The sequence below is a fragment of the Lepus europaeus genome, chromosome 8, assembly GCF_033115175.1.
Source record: "Lepus europaeus isolate LE1 chromosome 8, mLepTim1.pri, whole genome shotgun sequence".
In the NCBI taxonomy this organism is placed as follows: Eukaryota; Metazoa; Chordata; class Mammalia; order Lagomorpha; family Leporidae; genus Lepus; species Lepus europaeus.
The window spans coordinates 27362598-27389869 of NC_084834.1; the positions used below are offsets into that span (position 1 = coordinate 27362598).

The 27272-nt window shown below is 38.4% G+C and overlaps 1 protein-coding gene across 5 annotated transcripts in view; it reads left to right on the forward strand.

Annotated features, from left to right (window-relative positions):
* LRBA (LPS responsive beige-like anchor protein) overlaps positions 1-27272 on the forward strand; it is a 730178-nt gene that overhangs the window by 525295 nt on the left and 177611 nt on the right. For all 5 annotated transcript variants that reach the window (XM_062199509.1, XM_062199506.1, XM_062199510.1 and 2 more), the window contains exons 43-44: positions 1222-1337; positions 5621-5733. In XM_062199509.1, coding sequence (XP_062055493.1) covers positions 1222-1337; positions 5621-5733 — 229 coding nt within the window. The remainder of the gene's footprint in view (positions 1-1221; positions 1338-5620; positions 5734-27272) is intronic.

Consider the following 27272-nt stretch of genomic DNA (forward strand, 5'->3'; position numbering starts at 1 on the left):
AAAATGTATGTTTGCACAAAAGTATGTATGTGAATGTTCATAGTAGAATTATTCATAATAACTAAAAACTGGGAACAGTTTAAATGCCCATAACTAGATAAGCAAAATATGATTTATTCAATATTCATATGAAGAATTACTATTCACCACTAAGAAGACATGAACTACCAATCCATGCTATGTTGATGGAGCTCGACACTATTGTGGTTAGTGAAAGAAGCCTTGCACAGAAGGAACCTAATGAATAATAATAATAACACATCAGAACCTGATGTGTTCTGAAAAGGTAGGTTTATCCAAACAGAAAATAGATTGATAGTTAATTGGAGCTGGAGGTAGGACTGGAGATTAATAATAAATAGATGCAAGGCAAGTTGTGTGGTGATGAAAATGTTCTAAAGTTGATTGTGGTGATAACTGCACAATCTAGAAAATTTTTTAAGAAAAATCATTGAATTATACACTTAGATGGATACATTTTATGGCATGTAAATTGTACCTCAATAAATCTTTTAATAATATAGTCATTGTTTCCATGTGTTAAAAATAATTGTGACCACATAGTTCTCTGAGACTATATAGTTTGAATGTCATAATTCATTCTGCCACCTATTTCCTACTGTTCAATATTGATCATTTGTGTTCGTTAGTATTTATATTCCCTTAAGAGAACTTAGAAAACTTAGTCTTCTGTTAAGCTGTATTTTAGAAACTCAGTAGTTTTGTCACTCCATAAATAGATACCTAAATAATTCAGGGTTCTCTTTTACCTTGCTGTAAGAGTATGCAAATATAATATTAAAATTTACTTGGTACAAATGTGCCTTTAATATATGACTATTAAAATTGATAAAGACATGAATAGAATTTTATATGTATTTCACAATTACTGTAATTCCTTTTTTATGTCAGTAAATCAGTGAATTATTAATCATACTACTATTAATCAACCTTTTTGGAACCTGGATATTATAATGACATTGTAATGACAGCTTACCTGAATGAATAGAATATTTATAATAGACCTGTGACTGGTCCAAATCATTTGTTAACCGTTAAATGTAGATTGAAATGTCTCCAGTATACATTAGTCTAACATGAAAAGGAATTTTTAAAATTATAGATTTCATTATGCATGAATAAGCACAGATAATTCATGATTTATTATTGTGATTTAATTAATCTTTAAATTTACTGTATGTTGGATTCTTTTTCTTGTAGGCGTATTTCATTAGCTAGTCCACGTCAACTTTTCAAAGCTTCTAATATGACCCAACGGTGGCAACACAGAGAGATTTCAAATTTCGAATACTTGATGTTTCTCAACACGATAGCAGGTAATCTCACTTCACACACTGACTTATTTCAAACAATAAATGATTAATTGTAATATATTGAGTACTAGTACAAGTGGCTTACTTTTATTATTAGTATTACTACTAGCTTATCTCATCAAAATATTTGATAATAGATTTTCATTTTATATGTGAACACTTGACTACTTGAAAGAAATTTAAAATAAGCATAAAAAGTCTTTCCCAAAGATAAAAGGAAAATGGAAATTTACAGTTATTTGATATAGTAAGAATTGTCTCATTTTGAAATAGTGGGAATGAAAATCCTAAGAACCTACTAATAACTTAGAAATGTGTTATATGGTGAAATAATGAAATACAACACAGAAAAATAAAATTTTGAGTAAAATAACTTAAAGAAATACTATAATTCATATATTAGGTATCTTCAAAAAGCTCATGTATATACATACCATGAAAAGAACTATGCATGTATTTCAAAAATTTTTATACTCAAACTTACCTTTTAATTCCATTTTCCACAAACTTACTTATGTACCTTATATGCAAGATCAAATAACCCTACACAAATTCTGTAATATTGTGATTAATCGAAAATTACCTGTTGTAATAGTTTATCTCAAAAGAAAATAAAGAGGAGAAATTTTTCATTACTTTTCCTTTGTGACAGCTAAAGAAAATGGGGATTTGTATTTTTGAGACATTTCAGATTCATTTCAACAACTAACATGGCTTACATTTGAGACGCAAACCTCAAGGTAGTTAAGTGTGTCCATGTTGTTTACATGATTCTAGAGCAAGAAGATATAGGTTGAGAGTGTTGTGGGTTTAAAGGCAGGGAAAAGGAACGATTATTGTCAGCCAGTTGGTAGGAATAAGGAAAAAATAAGGAAAGATTTCAACAGCTGGATATTTCTTTAACTCGCAGAAAAGATGGTTGGGAATTAGAAGTCATTCCATGTAAAGTAAAAGCATAAGCAAACATTCAAAACTGGGAAAAACAAAAGTATACCTAGAGAACAAATAGTGTAGTTTGCATATGTATGTGTCTGTGTATACATAAAGTATGTATTTACAAAGATATAATGAGAAAATGATATATAAGTATATATTCACAAACATATATTGAGGACAAATATCATGTGTGGGGACATACTGTGAAAGATTTTATGGCAATTTGAGGGGTTAGGAGTCCACTCATTGGGAAACTTTTGAAAGTTTTTGAGCACATCAGTGCTATTATAACTTTATAAAAAATTAACTTAGAAGCAGTACGTAAGACAAATTGGAGTGGAGAAGACAAGCAGAGAACAAAATCAGGAAGCTGTTACATATAAGAAGTAATGAGGCCGCATTAGAGAGATGGCAGTGGGAATTTAAAGGAAGGCCTCAATTACAAAAATTCACAGGGCACCAACCATTCACTCTGCAGCTGACTGAATGTAGCTGGGAATGAACAGAAAGTATCAGAGAATTCTTCCGGGGTTCTGGCTCCAATCACTGCAAGAAAGGTGGTACCATTAACATAAAAAGAAGTTAGAACACTGTGTCTAAGGAAAGGGGATCTTTGTGCTGCCAAGACCTCCAGGTTATGGCATCAGTAATTAGTTTTGGGAGTGCTGGCCAAACACAACATTGAGAACTTAGAGTTAGGACATTGGACTTCATGGAAGTCACAAAAAGGATGGGAGCACCAAGGCAGATAATGTAGAAAGCAATGAAGTAAAATTGAGGGAATACTGTCGTGTGTGGGGAGTCAGAAGAAGGAAGAGAGAAATCAGTAAAGAGAAAAGAATGAGTGTTCCTAGAGTTTACATAGTCATTATTATTATTTCTTCTTCCTCCCCCTCCTCCCTCCCTCCTCCTCCCCCCTCCCCCTCCCCCTCCCTCCTCCTCCCCTTCCTTCTCTCCCTCCTGCTCCTCTTCCTCCTCCTCTTCCCCTTCTCTTTCTCCTTCTCCTCCTTCTCCTTCTTTTCCTTCTCTTCCTTCTTCTTCTTTTTTTAAAGATTTATTTATTTATCTGAAAGGCAGAGTTAAGAGAGGGAAAAGCAGAGGCAGAGAAGTCGTCCATCTGCTGGTTCTCTCCCCACATGGCCACAACAGCTGGGCCTGGGCCAGACTGAAACCAGGAGCCAGGAGCTTCATCTGGGTCTCCCACAGGGTGCAGGGACCCAAGTACTTGGGCCATCTTCCAAGCTTTCCCAGGCCATTATCAGGAAACTTGATTGGAAGTGGAGCAGCTGGGACACCATGCAGCACTCACATGGGATGTGAGTGGCTTTATCCATTCCTCCACAGCACCAGCCCCGATAGTCATTTCTTGAGAGGCAAGGGCAAAGAGCACACAAGGTATTTTTCAGCTATGTCAAATGTCATAGAGAGGTTAGGGAGAAAGAGGAGGGACTTTCTGGGACCTACTGGTTACTTCATAGGGGTTCATTTTCAACACAAGCCTAGAAGGTTGAGGATAAAGAATTGAATGGTTTGAGGTGACATAGAAACTTCAGAGGTAGATTACAGTTTTCTTAAATGTGATATTAAAGAGAAAATGGGTTAAGGCAATGGGAAGAAGCCATGAAAAAGAGAGAAAGATGAAGAGAAACAATTCCAGTTATGGGAGAGATAAGTTCAAGAGCTTAACTGATGGGTTGGCATTGTGGTGCAGCAAGCTAAGATGCTGTCTGCAATGCTGGCATCCCATCTCAGAGTAGTGGTATGAGTCCTGGCTGCTCCACTTCTAATCCAGCTACCTGCTAATGGATCTGAGAAAAGCAGTGGAAGATGACCCAAGTCCTTGGGACACTGCTACCCACATGGAAAACCTGAATGGAGCGCTGGGCTCCTGGCTTTGGAGTGCACAGCTTCAGCTGTTGGCAACCATTTGGAGAGTGAGTCAGTGGACAGAAGATCTCTCTCTCTCTCCCCTTCTCTATCCCCCTCCCACTCCCTCCTTTAAAAACAAACAAACAAAACCCAAAACTCAGTTCTCTTGAAGAAAAAATACCCTGCTAGGGAAATGGAGAAGAGACATGGAGTGTTATGAAGACTTTGAAGTTGAGGGCCTCACAATTAAAGGCCTAAATTTGGGGCAGGCTGTGGCACAGTGGGTAAGACAGCACCTGAGATGCCTGCATCCCTATTGGAGTGCCTAGGGTTCTGTTCCTGATTGTACTTCTGACTCCAGCTTCCTGCTATCGTATACCCTAGAAGGCAACAGGTAATGACTCAAGTATTTGGGTCCCTGCCACCCACCTGGGATACATGGATTGAGTTCCTGGCTCCTGCTTTCATCCCGGTCCAGCCCCAGCTATTGTGGGCATTTGCAGAGTGAAACAGGGAGTGGATGATCTCTGTCTGTCCATCTATCTCTCTGTCACTCCACCTTTCAAATAGATAATAAATAAGTAAATCTTTTTAAAAATAAAGCAAGACAAAAATTTAAAAATGACTTGGTTTACCTTATTGTCTGTACAACCCATACGTTTTTATGATGTTATGACATATTTCTCAAATGATAGTCAGTAGGCATTCAGTAGCTATATTGAGTTTAACTTAGTTAAAAATCCAATCTCACTGAGTTGGTATATACTCTCTTTTCAAGGTACAATAAACTTTTGATTGTTTCAGATTATTTAAGCAGATGGGACACAATAAAGATTTTACTGTTTACTTACATCTAAATCAGAAGGAAAAGGAAGTAGATGGAAAAGAGAGGGATCAAAAAAAGCTCTTGCCTTTTCCTGCTAAGTTTAGTTGTTTTTTATTATTCATGTTTTCTAAGACTGTTTCCAGGTCAAAGAAGAATTCTGTTACCTTGATAGCCCTTAAGCCCAGTGAATACAGTAAATGGAAAGTTAGAGAAAAAAGATCATTAAAAAAGCTTAGACACCAAGAACATCTATAGAGAACTACTTGAACATTCATTTGTGTATTGTTACAACCTCAGAATATGTTTGAGAGAGAGAAATGTAGGTGATTGAATGCATAATAAGAAAGGAATTCAAACAATACTAATATGCTTGTCTCCTTTATATTCTAGTCATCAAAGTCTATTCACTTTAAATCTAACTAAAAATAGGGTATAGACCAGTAAATACTGAAGCTGGGGTTTAAACACCAGCATCTTGACTCCAGAAACAATGATGTCTTCCGCTCTATTGCCTCCCTTAAGTACCATCCAGAAAACTGCAGTACAAACGTAGATGGATACCTCTTCATTTACTTGGATTGTGTTTTTAGAAATCACTTATTGTTTATCATTTCATTTTAATTCCAAATTAAATAACTGTTTTCCCCCATACTAGGACGGAGTTACAATGACTTGAATCAGTATCCAGTGTTTCCCTGGGTCATCACTAACTATGAATCAGAAGAACTGGATCTGACCTTACCAAGCAACTTCAGAGATTTGTCCAAGGTAATGTCTGAGCAATCATCTGAAATGTAATTATATTGCATGTAAAGAGAAATTTGAGTTATTTTAGTTTTTTTCATAGAATTTTAAAAATCTTTTAAATATAATTATAGCTTTAATATACTTATTTTTTAAATTTGCAATATTCTCAAATTGAAAAATTTAGTGTACATGAAAACTTGATGACAATTAAACACATTATTGCACTTATTTTTCCATGTATATTCAAAGAGATATCAGCCCGCAATGTCATCTTCTTCTAGGGGTATGTTAGTCTTTGATGAAACATATGAAGGAAATCATGGGCAGTACTCTTTTTTTAAAATTTTATTTAACAGGTACAAATTTCTTGCATTGCATAAGTACAAATTTGAGAACATAATGATTCCTCTCTGGGCAGTACTCTTATATAAAGAAAAGGGGCTGTACAGTGCACCAGGTCTCCTAACCAAGCTCTTACCTTTTGCCTTCTCTGATCCATTCCTTACTGCAACAAAATGGATCCTCTTTAAATCTCATTTCGAATTATGTAACTCCAGCTTAAGTCTTTCTTGGCTTATTGGATGCAGAATAAATCTTTCTCAATTTAGAACTTTGCTTCTCTGCCTTGAAGGTTTCATCTCTATGTGGGGAGTAGCTGTCCCATCATTTAGGTCACATCCTCAGGGTGACCATTGGTGACTGCCTTCCTTCCCCGATGTAGTACTCTGTTTCTTTCATAGCACCTTCCATACTTCACATTTTATGTATTCCTCTGTCTACTCGTTTTGGTTCTTCTTGTGTCCCTTATTAACCTCCATAATGATAGGATTGTCCATCATTTCCTCCCTGATACCATACCTGCCACTGAATAAATATGGCCAAGTTCTCAGTACACCAGATTTTTTGGCCTTTAGCACTGACTTCCTTCAAGAATATCTCCAGGAAGGGCCAGCATTGTGGCTCAGTAGGTTAATCCTCCACCTGCGGCGCCAGCATCCCATATGGGCACCAGTTCTACTACTGGCTGCTGCTCTTCCAATCAGCTCTCTGCTAATGGCCAGGAACAGCAGTGAAAGATAGCTCAAATGCTTGGACCCCTGCACCCCTGTGGGAAGCCCAGAGGAGGCTCCTGGCTTCTGGTTTCGGATCAGCTCAGCTCTGGCCATTGTGGCCATTTGGGGACTGAGCCAATAGATGGAAGATCTTTCTCTTTGTCTCTCCCTCTCACTGTCTGTAACTCTGCCTCTCAAATAAATAAAGAAAATCTTTTTTTTTTAATTTAAAGATTTTTATTTTTTTATTTGAAAGGCATAGTTGTTACAGAGAGGCAGAGAGAGAGAGAGAAAGAGAGAGGGAGAGAGAGAGGTCTTCCATCTGCTGGTTCACTTCCCAGATGGCTACAACAGCTGGAGCTGAGCTGATCTGAAGCCAGGAGCCAGGAGCTTCTTCCAGGTCTCCCACGGGGGTGCAAGGGCCCAAACACTTGGGCCATCTTCCATTGTTTCCCCAGGCCATAGCAGAGAGTTGGATCAGAAGTGGAGCAGCCGGGACTTGAACTGGCACTCGTATGGGATGCCGGCACTGCAGGTGGCAGCTTTACCTGCCATGCCACAGCACCAGCCCCATAAATAAAATATTTAAAAAGAAAAAAAGAATATACCCAGTCCTCTCCCTTAACTCTTCTAAATCCATCTTGGTCCACAGTGACATATCTGCTAAAGTTTTAGCAGATATATTATAGCAGAAGTATAAGGCTCAGGTATGGCACTGTGGCACAGTGGGTTAAGCAGCTGTTTGCAACACTGGCATCCTACATTAGAGCACTGGTTCAAGTCCCAGCTGCTTGGCTTCCAACACAGCTTCCTGCTAACATGCCTGGGGAGGCAACAGATGATGGCCCACTTATTTGGGCCCCTGCCATCCACAGGGAGACCCAGTTGGCGTTCTGGGCTTCTGGCTTCAGCTTGACCCAGCCCTAGCCTTTGTAACCATTTGAGGAGTGATTTAGTTGATGGTAGATCTCTCTCTCTCTCTCTCTCTCTCTCTCTCTCTTTTTCTCTCTTTCTCTCTCTCTCTCTTTCTCTCTTTCTCTCTTTCTCATTGTCTCTTCTTTCTCTCTCCCTTCCATTTTTCTGATATTGGAGACAGCATGCTCCCTTATCACCCATTCCAGGGTATGCTGTTTTTTGCACTGGTGTGGTTAACATTGGGAATGTTTAGAGTGACTCCTCTTTGTCCCCAAGATATGATTTTCTTCAATATAGTCCAAACCCAGCATTCAGTGATATCAACATTTTGCTAAACATTTTTGTTTAGGATCTGGCCATTGCCTGTTTTATAACCACCTCTTCTATCTCTGTCCACGTCTTTGCTACCATCTTCTGTTCCTGTAGTGTCTCATGTTCACCTTTGTGACTTTACTGTCGTTCTTCCCTTTATCTGGAAACTGGAACTCCTGTGATACTCTCTATTTACTTCTGTTAAAATATATTTCATAATTTATTAAAATTCTAATTTTTTCTTTTCTTTCTTCTCTGTTAAGTGAAACCATTCATATAACTATTGTACTGGTTTCAAATCTCATAATATTTCATGGAAATCTATAGAACTCTGTAGTTAAATAAATAAGGACTGAATTAGTTTGACTCGTGTAATGAGCCATGGAGCAGGTCAGTAATAAAAATTGGACAACTAGTGAATCCTCATGCTGTCTTATTCTACTCTGTCTCCATTGTTTGAGTTCTATGTGCATAAAGGCAAAAAATAATTTTTTGTGAATTTATTAGAATGTAAATTTTTTTTCAAAAAATGAGTGACATTTAAATAAACATCTTGAGGTAGGCATTTTGCCTGGTAATGAAATGCCAGTTGGGATGCCAGTGCTCCCTAACAGCAGAGTGCTTTGAATATTGGCTGTGCTCGTGCATACTAACTTCCTGCTAATGTGTGCCCTGGGAGGCAGCAGTGTGGCGCATGTAGGTTAGTCCCTGCCAGCCACATGGAAAACCTGATTGAGTTGCTAGTTCCCGACCTTGGCCTAGCCCAGTCCTGGCTGTCATGGGGCCTTTAGGGAATGGACCAATTAATGGGAGATTTCTGTTTGTCTCTCTGTATTTGTCTTTTTCTCAAATATAAATACATACATACATACATGCATACATAATATCCTTTCTTGGATTATAGAAGAATTGCCTCCACTTCTATCACTGAATATTTTTAAGTATGTAGTTCATCAAGATAGTGTGTGCTTCAAATGATTCTTTTGGAAATGTCCTTAGGATGCAGTGCATAGCAAGATGGACTGTGGGCAGGGCCCGTATTTCTGTCCTGATTGGAACAGCTGCCAATGGTGACAAGTGGGAGACTTGAGTATTCTGAGGCCTTATTTCTGTCTTCTCCCATGGTTGTTCCTGAACAGAAATTCCCTTTTCCTTGCTACCTCCTTTCACCATCACTCGTTTGCCAACTGCCTGCATTCCCTGATCCTCTTCTATATTCTGTACTCTACTAGAAATCTTATGTGACTAGAAGAAAGCCTCCATTATCATTTCATTATATAAAAAAATGCTGTTGTAGATTGTTTGACAGCTAAACAGAATTTTTTATTGAAATTAATTTTTACTTGAATTTTACAAATGTTTCTTGGGAACTTAAATACTTTTGTTGGGTGGGTACAATATTATTTTAATGTCTTTATAACATCTCTTTTGGATATGATAAATGAAGCTATTTTATGTCCCCAAGTATGATCAATAATAATTTTGCTTTTTTATTTTGTAACACTAAAAGTAGAAAAGAAAGGGGCAACAAAGCCTAAACATATCACCTTCATTAGTCTCTATCCAGATATGTCCGTATCCCCTTAACAGAGACAAAAAAAAATCATTTGTGTGATTTAGTGCCTGTAAATGCACTGGCATCTATTTTTATGTTATGAGAAATTTAATGAAATATTTGTATTTGTGGCTGAGGAAAGAATATTTGTAAAGAGTTCTTCCATGAAGAACTGAAGGGCACACAGCCGAGTAGTGAAGAGTAGTGTAATTAGGGACTCCAGGATGGAGTAGGACGCTCTCATACTCAGCCACATGTCTCATAATGAGTATCGCCTTTCCCATAAAGCAGCAGTAGTTTGAATGCTACAAAAGTCATTCAGGTTTGTGCAAATGGAATTGCACTGATACTAATTGCTTTCATTAAATATTAATTAAATAAATGATTTTGGAATTAACTATACTATTTTAAGCGGGATAATCAAGCACCTCAGATATTTGAAGGTTGTGCTTTGCCTGTCTAAAATAGTGATAATTGTTTATTTAATAAGAGTGTTTCATCTCTTTTAGTATTAAGGTCTGCCAAAATGTTTACAGTGTGATTCAGTTTTCAAATATTTGTTTATGCACATGCTTCCAGGAGTACATCTCGTATATAAATGAGCTGTGTCTGTACAAATAACGATTCTAATAGAATTGTATTAAAATTTGTCCCATAGTATACGTTTGGCAAATATTACTATTTGTTTAAATAAACTTGAGAAATCCTAGAAAACATAATGTGCAAAGCTTAATTTAGAACATAAACAGATCTTATCCCCATTCTTAAGCAGATAATATAGCTTGACTAGCTTTTAGATGTATTGAATTATTAATGCATATTTATGTCCATTTAAATTCCCCAAAGCTTGTTTTCAAAGGAGTTTTAGTAGCATTGATACAAAGCTACAGTTTATTTGGTAATCTATTCCATGTTGCACAGGGAATTTTCTTTCTGAAAACTGAATTAATGTAATCAACATCCTTTGTATTATTTTTCTGATCATTCTTTGAGAAAAGTAAAAGTCTGAGTGGAACAACATAAATATCCTCTTGAAAGTATAATTTTTTGTTCCATGTACAAGATCTCCTAACAATTACAAATTAGTATTGTCATTATGTTGAGATCAAATTTAATTTGAATATTAAATATTTTCTAGTATTGAAGAAATCCTCATTTAGTGTAGTAGTTTATTCTTTCACTGCTGATAAAAAGTAGAGAACACTTTTGAAGTTGATTTTTTTCTCCTCCTTTACCAGTTGTTTGATCAGTAGTCTGAAGTTTTGAATGATGAGTAGACATAGCTAACCATGCAAAGAATTTGGAGTGACATTAATCCATATTTTATAAATACACATTGATTTTATATTTTGACATCGTCCTCGAAAGAGATGAAGATCAACATTTTCTATTTGTCTCTCTTGTCTAAAAAATTATAATTAGGGCAGGAATATATTTAAGAAATGTCATACCATAAGAACAGATTATGATGGCTGAGTATTAATAGTATCAGGACTTTCTTTGCAGATCTCAATGATTTTCTTTGCAGCTCTGCTTTTTTTTTCCTGTTTACTTTGAAGAGTGATTGTGTAACCCAATTTTATAAAGAGAAAGACCAAGACAGTCCAAGCTGATTATTTTTCTTCTAATTGTCGAGCATGGTTATTTTGGAATATTTACATATATCTTTGTCCTGTACTCTGATTAACTGCTCCAAAATGCTAATGTATTGTGATTGAAATGCAGTTGATAGGCCAGTGCCATGGCTCAATAGGCTAATCCTCCACCTGCAGCGCTGACACCTTGGGTTCTAGTCCTGGTCGGGCCTTCGGATTCTGTCCCAGTTGCCCCTCTCCAGGCCAGCTCTCTGCTGTGGCCCAGGAGTGCAGTGGAGGATGGCCCAAGTGCTTGGGCCCTGCACCCGCTTGGGAGACCAGGAGGAGGCACCTGGCTCCTGGCTTCGGATCAGCACAGTGTGCCGGCTGCAGTGCGCCGTGGCGGCAGCCACTGGAGGGTGAACCAACGGTGAAGGAAGACCTTTCTCTCTGTCTCTCTCTCTCACTGTCCATTCTGTCTGTCAAAAAAAAAAGAAAAAAGAAAATGCAGTTGATAGCCATGTACTTACAAATGAAAACTTCAATATCTTGGCCATGAAATTTAGAAAGGCAGGAACATCCCATTTATTAACAACTAATATTAATTGAGCACTTACTATATGCTAGACTCTTACCGAAGTATTTTACATGTGGTAACTCCTTTAATGCTCACAAAAATCCTTTAGATAGCGAACATTATTATTGTCTTTACAGAGGCCAAAACAGGCCTCTTGAGGTTAATCAAGTTCACCAGGTTACACACCTTGTAGGTAGAATGCGAATTTGAACAGTAAACCAGTGTTTTTCAAATTGTAGCACTGAAAAAAAAAATGAATAGAATAGGACAACATAACATAAAAAAAGGAAATAACAGTGTGTGTCATGTCTATATCTGCTTCAGTTGTGTGGGTGTGTGTGCATGTGTGTACTCGGTTGTGATTTAACTAACACAACTCTCACTGTGCGTTTCGGCCCAGGAAGTTTGAGAAGCACTGCAGTATGCTGTCCTGCCTTCTCCTGTTGGCACCAGTTGCTTAGTCTTTTTTAATGTTATTTTATCGAGTTGCTTTTCATCTTTGCTGATGAAATATATGCTGGAATTCAACCACCGTACTGCTGGTGCAGAAAGGACAGCTTGCTTTCCAAACTGCCTACCTTCTTGTCTTTGTTTCAGGTTATGCTCCAGCCTTTTCTGATGAAGCCTATTTTACAAAAAAAAGCTAAATGTTTGGTTAAAGCTAGAGAAAACTCAATGTTACCACTCATTCCTGTCTTCTTTTGTCTGTTATTTGTTAAAAGAATACTATTGTGGCCGGCACCTCTGCTCACTAGGCTAATCCTCCACCTGCGGCGCTGGCACCCCGGGTTCTAGTCCCTGTCGGGGCGCTGATTCTGTCCTGGTTGCTCCTCTTCCGGTCCAGCTCTCTGCTGTGGCCCGGGAGTGCAGTGGAGGATGGCCCAAGTGCTTGTGTCCTGCACCCCATGGGAGACCAGGAGGAAGCACCTGGCTCCTGGCTTCGGCAGGGGTGTGTGTGTGTGTGTGTGTGTGAACCAACAGAAGGAAGACCTTTCTCTCTGTCTCTCTCTCTCACTGTCTAACTCTGCCTGTCCAAAAAAAAAAAAAAAAAAAAAAAAAAGACTATTGTATGCCAGGGATTCTTAATTTCTGGAGATTTGAAAGAACAAAATCAAGTAGTTCCTATCCTGTTTTTTAAAAACAAAACAAAACAAAACACACAGCCCTGAAGAAGGCAGGGGAAGGAAGAGGACAGGAAAGGTCGAGTATTTTGTCATTTGCTATTTTGAATTCATACTTTTAATGTAAAGGGAAATACCAAGAATTTTGAGGTAGAGTTTAAAGAAAAGCTGATTTTCATCTTTAGAGTGCAAACCCAATGTGAGCTGTTGTTTCAGTCCAGAGTGCAGAAGCAAGAAGGGTGAACAGCAGAGATGGTGAACCTGTGCTGTCACCTCCTGCTTCCTACCTTGCTGTAGAAGAATCGGAGGAAAGTGCACCAAAACTGACTTTTCGTTTTTGATCCAGGCTCTACAAAACTGTTTTGTTTTTAAAAACCCATCTTACAGTGTTGTACGAGTCACACCTTGTTAGCCTAGACATTTCCGTTACCTTCGTCTGGATCAAAATTTTCTGCAGAGTAAACTCTGGGAAAACTCGAGAGGAAGAAATGACAAATCTCTACTGAATTTACTTACTGGTTTCTGAGTTGCTACTGTTTGCCCTTAGTATATATTGTCTTCTCTTTCTTTAAAAGACAAGTAAGTTATCTCTGTGTGTATGTGTGTATGTGTGTGCGTGTGTATGTGTATGTCTCTCTCCTTTATCTCCTACCATTTGTCTGTGTATTTTAATATGTGAGATACTTCTCTCTAACACACATTTAATATACAGCATGCATTTGGACCTGGAATTGACTACCGACATTTAACTGTTGTTGATCAGACAGCACTTCTTTATCTCTGTAAGTTTTAAGTGCTGTTTCTGACGAATGCCAGTCCTTTTAGTCTGCTCTGTAACAGATACACAGGGAATCAATATACCATCTAGATGTCACAGAAGGAAAAGACCGCTCCTGGTGGGTGGGGGGCAGGCTGTGTGAGCATGATAGGTATTATACCTTTTTCTTCCTTTTTCTCTTTATTGGGCTTCAGAAAAGAAGCAAACCTTGTGTTACTATGGTAGTAAATAATGGATCTTAAATTGTTTAGGTAAAATATAAATGCAGATAAAAAACAAAACTTGCCCTACATTGCTGATTATATTTTGGATATTTCTTGTTGGCTGACAAAATATATTAAAAGTATTTTAATCTTGGCAGCTAACATGGTTGCTGTTACATGCCACATTGATTTAGGATTGTGGTATAAATCGTATTCCCTGGCCTTAGGAAGGTTTTGTGGTCTAATTAGCATAAGACTGGTATCAAGAGAGTTCAGAATGTATCTGTAGGGTTGAGAGGGAAGCCCTGGTAGGTGCCATCCACTGTAACAAACATGCATGTATGCTGACTTCCTTAGTCCCCTCAACAACACCATGAGGAATGTGTTGTTATCTTTGTTTTACAGATAAGGAAACTAAGATTTAGTGAGGTTAAGGAACTCTCCAAGGTCACACATTTTCCAAGTTGGTAAGCCCAATATTTGATCTCAGAGTTGTCCCTGTCAATTAATTTTTAGACCTCAGGTATGACCATAAGTAACATGGAAAATTAGATTGAATACTTGCTTTGTAAAAACACTCTTTCCTTAATTCAACTGCCCTTCCCTATTAACAAAAGGCAAGAGATTCACTTTTGGGGAAGCTTCTACCAGAGAAGTTTCCGATGGGAGAGCACCAAGCACAGCAGAGGAGGGGTTTAAGGTCAAGGGTGGAAAATAGGATTAATTGAAAATCTTAAGTACTGAAAGGTGAAGGCTCCTGGGCCCCTTTTACTCTCTTACTACCAGGACTCTGGCAGCCAAACTTATACCAGCTCCACCCCATAAGGCGAAGATTGTATTACTCTTTGGGCATACTGACCTGCTCAAGAGAGAAGACTAGAAATGCTAATGATGACAGGGATCATGCTTGGAGTCAGCTGATCTCCCTTCAGAGCAGTCTACCAGTTCACACTGTGTGCTTTGTTCTTAAAAATGAAGCTACAGCCAGGCATTAACATTTAAAGACAATCACTGCTATGAAAGATGACAGACTAAAGCAAATAGGAAAATAAATAGTGACTGGAAAAAAACAAGGAATTTAAGAAGAGGAAGAAGCCTTAAAAAACAAGGCCAAGAATAAATAGCCTCAGCAAGGAAAAACTGTTGCATTAATGGAATAAGAAAAATGGTGAGCAGTAATAAAATTAGTTAAGAGTTAGGACCTAATTACAGATGTCTTTTAAAAAGAATATCAGGATGGTATAGGAAAAATAGCCTGGAAAGGTAAAATTAGAGGACTAGATAGAGAATCTTTGGATTTAAATAGACTCAAGGCAGTTTTCTTCCATTTGTAAATGTGGGGACCTATACAAAATGCTTAACTTGAGGGTTCTATTTAGCAAATTGTTATTTATTTCATATAACCCTAAAGAAAATTTTCAAGTATGGTGACCTTTTCAAACCTGTTCAATATGGGTTTATGAATTTAAAATATGTCTATGCAGTGCTCTTTCCAGAATTTAACACTAAGTTCAGCAAAGTATAAAGAGACATGTGTAATTTATATGTATTTGTATATAGAAATGCACACACACACTCTCATACGAGTCTTCAAAAAGTTAAAGGGAAGTGAATGTTATGAATAAAACTGCACAGCTTTTGAAATGTTTTTGTGTCAAAATAAACATCTTTTAATTTTATTTTCCCCACAAGCATTTTGAAATAACCTCTGACTGTGTATGTATGGGTATGATAGTGCATTTGGAGGATTTGTATAAGATGTGCTTTTTAAATGGTCTTCAGTTACGTTGTGTGACATAACTGTATGTTGGCATTCTATGTACTGGATTTGATTTTCTACTAGAACTTTCCTTGTAGTAGAAGTTTTTGAATGGTCCTAATAGAGGTTAACCCTACACTTAATTTAAGCAGCCTTCAATGACATTGTTTTCTAACATTAGTCAGAAAATGATAAACTGAAGCAACTGAAATGGATTGTGGTTAATATTACTGTCAGGGTGATGAATAATCCTGACATTCACCAGCAACACACTGCCAGTCAGTAATCCTTCTCAAAGTTAAGTATTTATTCTCTAGTCTTGCTAAGTTACTGTGATGTGGAGTAGTGACTGTTTATTATTATTATTTATAAATGAATTGTTTTATTCGTGTAGCATTATTAATTTAATCCCACATGCTGTTTGTCTCTCTCAGAATCTCTGCTTCTCAAATAAGGAATTTTTTTAAAGTTAATGGAAAATGTGTATTATAATGTGCATGGAATCTCTGCCTTAACCTCCAGCAATAATTGCTCAATGATTTTCAAAGTTGTATATTCCATCTGTACCATTAAATGTGTAAGACTTTATCCTTATGCCAAAAATAAACCTATCTTTTAATCCCATTTTCAATGCATTTTTAAAAGTGTGCTTGTATATAGGTCTGTTTCTAGACTCTGTATTCTGTATATCTATAAATATCAATATATCTGTCTTTCTGTAAGTGTCATACTGCATTGATTACTGTAGTTTATAGTAAGTCACGAAAGCAGGTCATGTGACCCCTGCAGCTACATTTCTCTTTTTCAAAATTGTTTGACTGTTTTTGGGCTTCTGTTTTTGAGAATTAACTTGCCAATTTCTTTTTTTTTTTTTTTCTTTTCTTTCTTTTTTTTTTTGGGGGGGGAGGTAAAATAGCAAGGTTTATTAGGGAAGGGACATCTGTCAGGACGGATGGGCACCTCTCCAGACAGGACCTGGGAGAGAGTGCAGTTGCCCGGATTGGGGGTGGGGGGGCGGAGAAGGAGCGAGGTTACATGTTGAGTGGAGAGATTACACCTGACCAGGCCAGGCGGGCGACTCAACAGAGAGGCAGAGGGCTGAGCGCCTAACTTGCCAGTTTCTAATTAAAGCAAAGGACTCGCTAAAATTTTTATTGAGATTGCATTGAATCTATAAGCCATTTTGAGTAAAAATAATGTATTAACAGTATTGAATCTTCCAATTCATGAATGTACCTCTTCCATTTGTTTAGTTGTTTAATTTCTCTGCAGTGTTTTGTAATTGATAGCCAACAGTATTTATATACCTACAAATTGCTTAATGATGAAAATAGATTCTGTGAAATGCAGCATAGTGGCGGGGTTTTTGTTGTTGTAGGAAAATGATAGAGTTTACCTACACAAACTTAAGCCACCTACAATGTCACTAGATGATATAATCATATGGATCCATCTTTGACAAATGTTGACCCAAGTATCATTGTTTGGTACTTGACTATATGTGTTTTGTTAATTTATCCTAAAAAAATTGGTATTTTTAATGCTATTCACATTTTTTCAATTCCCTTGTTCATATAGTATAGAGATACAACTAAATTTTTTAAATTTACCTTGTATTCTGTAACCTTGCTAAACTCAATTAATATTAGTCAACTTTGTTTAGAACTTTTATAGTACTTTCTACAAAAACAAACATAGCAGGGCCGGAGTTGTGGTATAGCAGGTAAAGCCACCTGTGACGTTGGGATCCAATATGGTACCAGTTCATGTCCCACTTCTCTACTTCCCATCCAGCTCCCTGCTAATATGCCTTGGAAAAGCAGTGGAAGGTGGCCCACATATTTGGGCCCCTGCATCCATGTGGAGAGAACCAGCAGATGGAAGATTTCTCTCTCTGTCTCTCACTCTCTCTGTAATTCTGACTTTCAAATAAATAATCTTTTTTTAAAAATGCCATCTAAGTCAGATTTTGTGAAAGTAAAAGAAAAGTGTATTTCATCCTGAGGCAAAATGCCCATCAGCTGTGAACCTCTGAAATCTAACAAGTTATATGCCTTGGGTTAGGGGTGCCATGGTGGTGTAGCAGGTTCTGGATGCTCCACTTTCAATCAAGCTCCCTGCTAATGGCCTAGAAAAAGCAGCAGAATATGGCCCAAGTGCTTGGGCCCCTACACCCACATGGGAGACCCAGAAGAAGCTCCTGGCTCTGGCCTGGCCCAACTCTAGCCATTGTGACCATCTAGGAAGTGTACCAGCAGATGGAAGATCTCTCTGTCTCTTATGCTCCCTCTCTCTTCCCCTCTCTCTATAGCTCTGACTTTCAAATAAATAAATCTTTTAAAAAATGAAAATAGCATCAGGGAATGAAGACTCATTGCACTGTGTCAACTGGTCTACAGTGCTGAGAGTGTCTTGCCTTTGGTCTCGGGAAGAAAAGCATTCAGTCTTTCACTGTTAAGTGCGATATTAAATACAGGTGTTTTTGTAGATACTCTTCATTAGGTTGAGTAAGATCCCCTCTATTCCTAGTTTATTGAGAGTTTTCATCATAATTGGGTACTGAATGTGTCAAATGCTTTTTCTGAAGATGATTGTGATTATATCATTTTTAAAAATTAATATACTGAATTATATTGATTGATTTTGGAGCTTTTCATTCCTTAGATAAACCAGAGTATGATGTATTATCCTCTTAATGAATCTGTAAATCCGGTGTTCTGATCTTTTTTTTTTTATTTTTTTATTTTTGACAGGCAGAGTGGACAGTGAGAGAGAGAGACAGAGAGAAAGTCTTCCTTTTGCCGTTGGTTCACCCTCCAATGGCCGCCGCGGCTGGCGCGCTGCGGCCGGCGCACCGCGCTGATCCGATGGCAGGAGCCAGGTGCTTCTCCTGGTCTCCCATTGGGTGCAGGGCCCAAGGACTTGGGCCATCCTCCACTGCCTTCCCGGGCCACAGCAGAGAGCTGGCCTGGAAGAGGGGCAACCGGGACAGGATCGGTGCCCCGACCGGGACTAGAACCTGGTGTGCCGGCGCCGCAAGGCGGAGGATTAGCCTAGTGAGCCGCGGCGCCGGCCGGTGTTCTGATCTTAAGAATTTTTGAATCTGTATTCTTGAAGGGTATGTCTGTAACGTCTTTGTAGTTTTGGCATCAGGATAATGCTTACATGACAAAATGAGTTATTTTTTTTTAAGATCTATTTTTTGTAGTTGAAATATTACAGAGAGAGATGGAGAAACAGAGAAAGATCTTTCATCTTCTGGTTCACTCCCCCAATGCCCGCAGCAGCCAGGTCTCCCATGTGAGTAGCTGAGATTTAAGAACTTGGAGCTGTTATCTGATGCCTTTCCAGGCACATTAGCAGGAATCTGGATTGGAAGCAGAGTAGCTACAACATGATCTGGCTTTCTAGTATTGGATGTGAGCATACCAACCGGCAGCCTAATTACCATGCCACAATGCCTACCCCTAAATTTAAAAAAAATTGTTTATTTACTTATTTTTCATTTTATTTGAAAGGTACAGAGACAGATAGCAGAGAAAAATCCTCCATCTGCTGGTTCACTGTTTAGATGCCTAAAACAACCAGGGCTCAGCCAGGCCACAGTCAGGACCCCATTTTATTCAGGTCTTCCACGTGGGTAGCAGGAACCCAAGTACTTGAGGCGTTACCTGCTGCCTTCCAGGATGCCCATTAGCAGGAAGCTGGATGAGACGTTGAGGAGCTGGGACTCAGACCAGGCCCTCTAACACATTCCAGGCCAAAACCCGCCCTGATTCTGCATTTCAAGTGGGGTTTTGAGACCACTTACATTTAATGTAATTTTATGACATGGTTAGTTTAAATCTATCTTCTTGCTGTTTTTCATTCTACACATTAGCTCTCTGTACTTTGTCTCCCTTTATCTTCCCCTCTTTAGAGTATATTTACGATTCTGTTTTATTTGTGATAGAACAACAACAGAGACTGGGAGGTAAATCATATTTTATGCTCAGAAATGTGGATGCTACTCCCAAAATGGCTGCATCAGCCAGGATTGGGCCAGGCCAAAGTCAGGAGCCAAGAATTCCATCCGTGTCTCCTACTTGGGTAGCAGGAACTATGCTAATTGAGGGATCATCTCCTCTTTCCCAGGCACATTAGCAGGAAGCTGAGCGGAGTGGCTGGTACTCAAACTGGATCTCCAATGTGGGAGGAGGGTGTCACAAGCTTCCACTTAATCCACCTTGCCACTATGCCTACCTTGTGTTTTATTTTTTATCTCATGTACTAGAACCAGTCCAAAGCCATATCTAGCTACTGTATGTGGTGGCTAGGGCCACTGATACCTAAATCTGAGCTTCACTGGCTGATGGGTAGTGCCTCATAATAGTGATTAGCACTCTCCTACCATCAAATGACTAAATTTACCCACTTCACCAAATATGTCTGAGATTGCAGTTGTAGAGGAAAGGTACAATTAAGTGTTAATGGAAAAGAGGGTGAAAAGGTGAGTTTTATGTGATGATAACCATTCCAGTTGCACAGGGAAAGTAAGGTAAATTTTAGAGAATAATTACCAGTTTAATGGGCCTTTTAATTTTTGACCCATTTCTCCGTCAGTGGAGTAAATTCTTTTGCTGGTAATCTGGCTACTCTAGTTTTGTCCAGTTAGAGTATTTCACGTGACCATTGTCTGTCAGAACCACCCTCAAAACAGCACTGGGGAGGGTTACAGGCGCTGGACAAGTGGTACAAGTGCTGCAGCTGGGGATTGTGGAGTTTGAGAGCCACTGACCCTTTCTTGCCAGGAGTGGGATTTTTCTGGCGATGTAACTTCCTTTAACCCTTAGTCATCAGCCTGTCAAGCCTCATGTTGCTAGAAATCAACTCCCAAAGTGTTAGCGACATTTCCTAGCTTTCTGTATGATCTGTGGCTTTTCTTGAGTCATGAGAATTATAGTCTCTACTGTTGAGCTCCTATTAGAGATTATCTCACTAAATTGATTATCTCACTAAGTTGATTCCAGTAACCTCTTTCTCCTGGAAGCCACAACCTATCTCCAGTTACACTTGCACAGTAATAGTTTGAACTCCTTGTCTGATATTTGAGATCCACTGATAGTTTTTTTTTAATCTGATGAGGAATTTTTTAAAAAGATTTATTTTTTATTTATTTGAAGGGCAGAGTTACACAAAGAGAGAGAGAATCTTCCATCTGTTAGTTCGCTCCCCTAGTGGCCAAGAACAGCCAGGGGTAGGCCAGGCCTTAGCCAGGAACCAGGAGCTTCATCCTGGTCTCCCACATGGGTGCTGAGGCCCAAGGACTTGGGCCATCCTCTGCTGCCTTCCCAAGTGCATCATCAGGAAGCTGGATGGGAAGCATTGAATATACTTCTCCCCATTTGAAACACTTTGGTTATATTCATATGTTTTTCAAAGTAAATACAAATGGATTTTAAAAGCTGAATATTCTTCAAGTAATTTTTAGTTTTATGTACCCAGCTTATAGATGCTAGTGGAACATTATTGTTTATATTACCAATAACCCATTGTAAAAATCTGTAGATGAGTTACTTGATTTCAATGGCATTAACTGGTTCTTTAAATGGTTGGCGAATCTATCTGCAAATGGACAGATTTTGTCACATCTGCATTGGGCCTTTGTGGTGTTTATCATTTTCATGACAGTCCTTGGATTTTCACTAATGATCCTTGGATTTTTAGGACCATTTCTTGGGTTCCTCCTGGTATTTACTTATACCCTGACTTTGGGTTATTGGACTATTTTCATCAATTTATGTGACTTTCTCAAACTCAGATAAAAATCAATAGTAAAAAATGCTTAATGCTAACTGTAGCTGAATAGCATAGAATTATGAAGGCATCACTGCTAACTCTACCAATGTGAGCATTTGAAATGATTTAGATTCTACATAGGCACAATAAGTAAAATGGAATACTTTCTTTTTCCCAAGATGTGATCATAAAATTGAAATGGTACAGTAGATATATATTTAACACCACTTGTAAGTATATTTTCAAGGGAGTAAAAAGGGCTCTGATACTTGAAAACAAAAAGTGCCTATTTGTTAACTCTAAAAGCCACAGAAGTGTGCTGATGAAATTTTTTTTGACAATATTAAATAAAGTCTAGAGTGTGGAAGATAAGTGCCAAAGCATTTCAGCCATATATAGCATAGAACGAAATACCCTACAAGCCAAGGTTGTGTAAAAATGCTGATCAAGCTGCTTGTTATACTTGTCATTTAGATAAAAGAGCTGCTACAACCAAAGCAAAATAGTTGCTGCACCCCCCCAGTAGTGGCAATGCTGCTAAATGACAGGGCTATTTGTTTATTTTCCTCACTGGAGGATGGGGGAGAAACGCAGGTGGTGGAGACAATCAGGATAAAATTCACTCGGTTCTTTAAATAGCTTCAACAACACAGAGAATTAAAGGCTCTCGATTGGCTTCATGGAGGTGGAGATACAAATATGAAAGTTAAGAATGGAGGCCGGTGCTATGGCACAGTAGGTTAATCCTTGCCTGCTGGACACCAGTTCTAGTCCTGGCTGCTCCTCCACCCGATCAAGCTCTCTACTGTGGCCTGGGAAAGCAGTAGAAGATGGCCCGAACACTTGAGCCCTGAACCTGCATGAGAGACGCAGGAGAGCCTCCTGGCTCCTGGCTCCTGGCTTTGGACCCGTCCAGCTCTGGCTGTTGGAGTCATTTGACGAGTGAACCAGTGGATGGAAGACCTTTCTCTCTGTCTCTCCCTCTCACTGTCTGTAATCCTACCTCTCAAGTAAATTAAAAAAAAAAAAACAAAGTTAAGAGGGATGTAACACAATAAATTTAGGTGAGAATACCTATGTTTTTTGTTCCTTATGTCTATTTCCAAGATAAAATATGCACTGTTTTCTTTCCATTTCTTCAGCTGTCTTCTAAGTCGACATACAGAGACATTAGGTAGAGAAAAAAACTTTAGTAATAATTTTTAGAAAGGAAATTTAATCTAAAACTCCCATGAAAGACTTGCTAGTTCAGGCCCTATATATATATATATATATATATATATATATATATATATATATATTATCAACTCATCAACCCAAATCATTCTAAGATTTGCTCATAAGTTTGGTTAGAGATGGCTTCAATTCTTGTTGCTGCTACTATCTAGGTAACCAACCATGGCTAATAGTTCACTTCACTACTCCAAAACTCAGTTTTTTCATTTACAAATTGGGAATGCTAATAGGTCCATATATTAAGAAGTTGTGAAGATGATGCTGTGACTTGTGTAAGACTGTTACAACCTTTGCTTATATCACGATATTACCACATAGAATGATCTATATGCCGCAGTTTTTTTTTTTTTGGAGCTTTTCCAAGCCTGATCCTTATGTCCTGATTGAGAATAGCTATCTATGATGTAACATTTCCTGATAGGCTCTTCAATCCTCTGAATTCAAAGGTTTTTTGTTTTGTTTCTGTTCATATAAATCAGATACCTTACACTTAATCTACAATACTCTGTCCTTTATCTTGACGTTTTTACAACATAGACCTATAAAGGAGCATAGAGTTAATCATCTTGTTGTTTACTCCTTTCTCATCTTTTGCCTTCACTTTGCAGTGGCTCTCTTTGAATGGCTGTTCACCTACCCTACTTTCAGGCAGGAATAAAATAATGGATAACCCTTATTTTCACACAGCCTCTTAAATATTGTAAGACAGGCTCTATCTGTCATCACAGAATTAAAGGATATTTCCAGTGTCCTAAGTCACTCCACATGCAGGTGATACTGGCAGATGGCTTTGAGTTGGTCATCGAGAGCCTGAGCACCATTACAGATAGCTCATGCTCTTTTGCTTCCCGTTCCTGAACCCCTTCCCAAACCCCTCTTTAATTTTTACATAAGAAGGTATTTTATTATTTTACTAAATAATGTATTAGTGAATGCAGTAGATTGCATTTTCTCAAATGGCAAATGACTCTTGGTGTCCTTTTCTCTTTGGTTCCCTTGAGAACCTTTACTCATCCATGTTTTTGGAGGATCCACTTTCTACGGCAATGGTGTTACTGTCTATGAGGATCCCAACAATGCTTCACAGTAAAGGACATTTTGCTTTGTTGTTCTCTCATGGGTTCTTGCTCAAGATGTTCCTCGTTTTCTTCTAATCTGCCTTTGAGTACTTGATCTTGTGTCTCTTTATGATTATGCACAGGATCTGTGGCAGGGTAGGTTTTGTGTGGTGGAAAGGATGTCAGGAAGTGCGGTAGCATCCAGTTGTCCTTCCACCAGATGTCAAGGCAAGCTCTACTTTGCTCATAGTCATCTGGAAGAGAAGAATTTATAGATTTATGACACACCCAATAGAAAACTCGGTTTGGCTTGGAAGTAAGCATTTCAAAATAGTTTTCTTGGGTATCACCCATTTTACTGCTGCTGCTACCATGATGTAGCAAAATATTTATCAGGCGATATGAAGAAAAGAGGTTCTGAAGGAAAAACTAGTTTTAAAATCTGCCTCTAGCTAGGTCAGGTGTTTTCACTGCCTGGGCCTAACATCTTCTGTATCCCTTTGCACTTCTGACCTCTCTTCTCTACCCTGTTGTCCTTTAGTGTCTCCAAGGGCCCTGTTTCAGAACCTTCTGCCCCTGGGTTGTCTTTTTTTCTTTCTCTTTCACCTCCTTCTCTTCTCATCCCCATGTGTTGGGGTTTATTGATTTCTCAAAGAAAGCCTTTATAGAATCATGTGAAAAACCCTTTGAGAGGTCTAGATTTTAAAGAGAAGTTTGTTAACTCCAGCGGATCTTTGCTTTGTAGAATTTCTGAGATTTCTTGCTAATTCCTCACCACTTCCTTGCCTTCTGTAACTATGAGCATGATTCAGGAATTTGAACTTCATTTTCTGGAGATTGATAGAAATTGGAGCAGTTCATACAGAACTTTCAAAAGAAGGAAAGAATCATGGTGTTGATAATAACATTGCTGGCAGCTACACTTGATTGTTTTCTTCATCTCGAGCTCATCTAAGCACTTTACAGATATTAGTCTTTTAAATCAACCTGTTAAATAAAGATCACATTTGAAAAACAGAAATGATAGGAATGTACTGAAATTAGGAAAACCAATTTGTAATGTGATCATTTTTGATAGGTAAAATGGCCCAAAGGGAGAGTTGTAAATGCTTGAGTCTCCTAGCTTTAAGTTGATTTTGAGCTAGATTACTTAAGATACTTCATTTCTCCATTATTAAAATATGAATAGAGTAGGTATTTTGTCTAGCGGTAATAATGATGCTTGGGATACCCACTTCCCATGTCTGAATACCTGGTTTGGAGTCCTGACTACAATCCAAATTCCAGCTTTTTGCTGATGCACACCCTGGGAGGCAGTAGATGACAACTCAAGTAATTGGTTCCCTCACACTCACATGGGAGACCCAGATTGAGTTCAAGGCTTCTGGCTTTGGTTTGGCCCAGCCTCTACTATGCGGGTGTTTGCAGAGTGGATCATCTGATGGTCTGTCCTTCTCTATTTCTGTGTCTGTGTGCCTCCGAAATAAAATAGGGGTGTGTACCTCATGTAATTTTTATGAGAATGCATAATCTTATCATGTATTGTGAATTAGAAAATGTAAGCTTGAGTTCTTTATTAGATAACTACAAGTAACAGTTCTTAAAATTTAAGACAAGAAAGGAAAAAATAGATAATTTTTCTTTTTGTAGCTTTTATTATAATTAGATGAGTCTGTGCCATTAAAGGGATCAGAGAATCTAAAACTTTTTTACAAAAAGATTTATTTATTTGAATGGCAGAGTGACAGAGAAAAAGAGACAGAGAGAGATCTTCCATCTGCTGGTTCACACCCCAAATAGCTGCAACAGCCAGGGCTAGGCCAGGGTCTCCTACATGGCTGGCAGGGGCCAAGCACTTGGGCCACTCTCTGCTGCCCTCTCAGCTGCATTGGCAGGGAGCTGGACAGGAAGAAGTGAAGCAGCCAGGACATAAACTGGGACTTATGTGAGATGCTGGCATTACAGGTGGTGGCTCAACTTGCTTGCCAGCCCCCAAACTGTTGTAATTAATATAGTACAAGATGATTCTAACTGGCTGGATGTTCTATAGTAAAATTTGTAGGCTTTTGGATTTTTTTCCAAAGTAATTTTATTTTTCATTATGTTCTTGAGGTAAGGAACTTCGGCTGATTGGGACTTTTGTGTATAATTAGGTTCTTGATAGATAATACACAATACTATATGGTCTTTTTTCTGTTTTTATATTAGAGGGCTGTGATGTTTAATTGTGTTCTTTCTTACTAGACTTCAGTGATTTTTTTTTATCTTAATCAAATAACCTGAGAAGTAATTATTTTTATTATGGTTGATAACTTACTCTGTGTCAGGCGCTGACCTAGGCACTTTACATTTAATATTGTTGTTCACTGACAAAATTAGTTCTTTCAAAGAAGGTAATAAAGTATGTTTTTATTGTAATATTCTTACAAACTCATTAAAATAATTTTCTGTATACTTTGTTTTAAAAAGTATCAGTACTATCTCAAAAGCAAAACACTTGCTAAAGATGTCATCTTTGCTCCCGGTCGGGCACCGATCCTGTCCCGGTTGCCCTTCTTCCAGGCCAGCTCTCTGCTGTGGCCAGGGAGTGCAGTGGAGGATGGCCCAAGTGCTTGGGCTCTGCACCCCATGGGAGACCAGGATAAGCACCTGGCTCCTGCCATCGGAACAACGCGGTGCGCCGGCCGCAGCGCGCTACCGCGGCGGCCATTAGAGGGTGAACCAACGGCAAAGGAAGACCTTTCTCTCTGTCTCTCTCTCTCTCACTGTCCACTCTGCCTGTCAAAAAAAAAAAAAAAATATCCTGATTATAGTGATATCTTTGGGGGGGGTTTATTCCTTCCATTTTCTTTTTTTTTTTTTTCTTAAGATTTATTTATTTGAAAGGCAGAGTTGCAGAGGCAGAGAGAAAGAGTGAGAGAGAGGGAGGTCTTCCATCCACTGGTTCACTCTCCAGATGACTGCAATGGTTGGTGCTGGGATGATCTGAAGCCAGAAGCCTGGAGTTCTTCCAGATCTCTCACGTGGGTGCAGCGGCCCAAAACCTTGGGCAACCTTCTGTTGTTTTCCCAGTCCATAGCAGAGAGCTGGATCGGAAGAGAAGTCGAGACTCAAACTGGTGCCTGTATGGGATGCCGGCACTGCAGGCAGCAACTTTATTTGCTATGCCACAGTGCTGGTCTCTATTCCTTCCATTTTTAAGAGTTTTGTTTTTCTTGTTTTCTGTAATTTGTCTTTTCCTACTTTAATTCAAGTTCTTATTTCTATTTTTTAATGTAGTGTCTCTGTTGTTAATTCTGGTACTCTACATTTTAGATAATTCTGTTTTATTTGAACCTCTTTTTCATACCATTGAGATTTATTTTGTTTTATACAGTTCAAAAATCTTGTTTAATCCTATTTGTTAGCTTTTTGTGGTGTTTAAAATTATTTTTATATCCTAAGAAAATTTATGTTTTCCAGGGTATGAACTTGAATTATACCAACTTTTATATTTTCTAATCAATACCTGCTTTTTTGTTGATTTTTTCTAAGAAGTTGTGACCATTTTTAATGACCAGTATTTTTGGCTGTCTATCTTTAAAATTTTGCTGATTTAAAAAAATACTGTGGCCAGCTTTTTAAATTGTAGAAGAGCTCTGT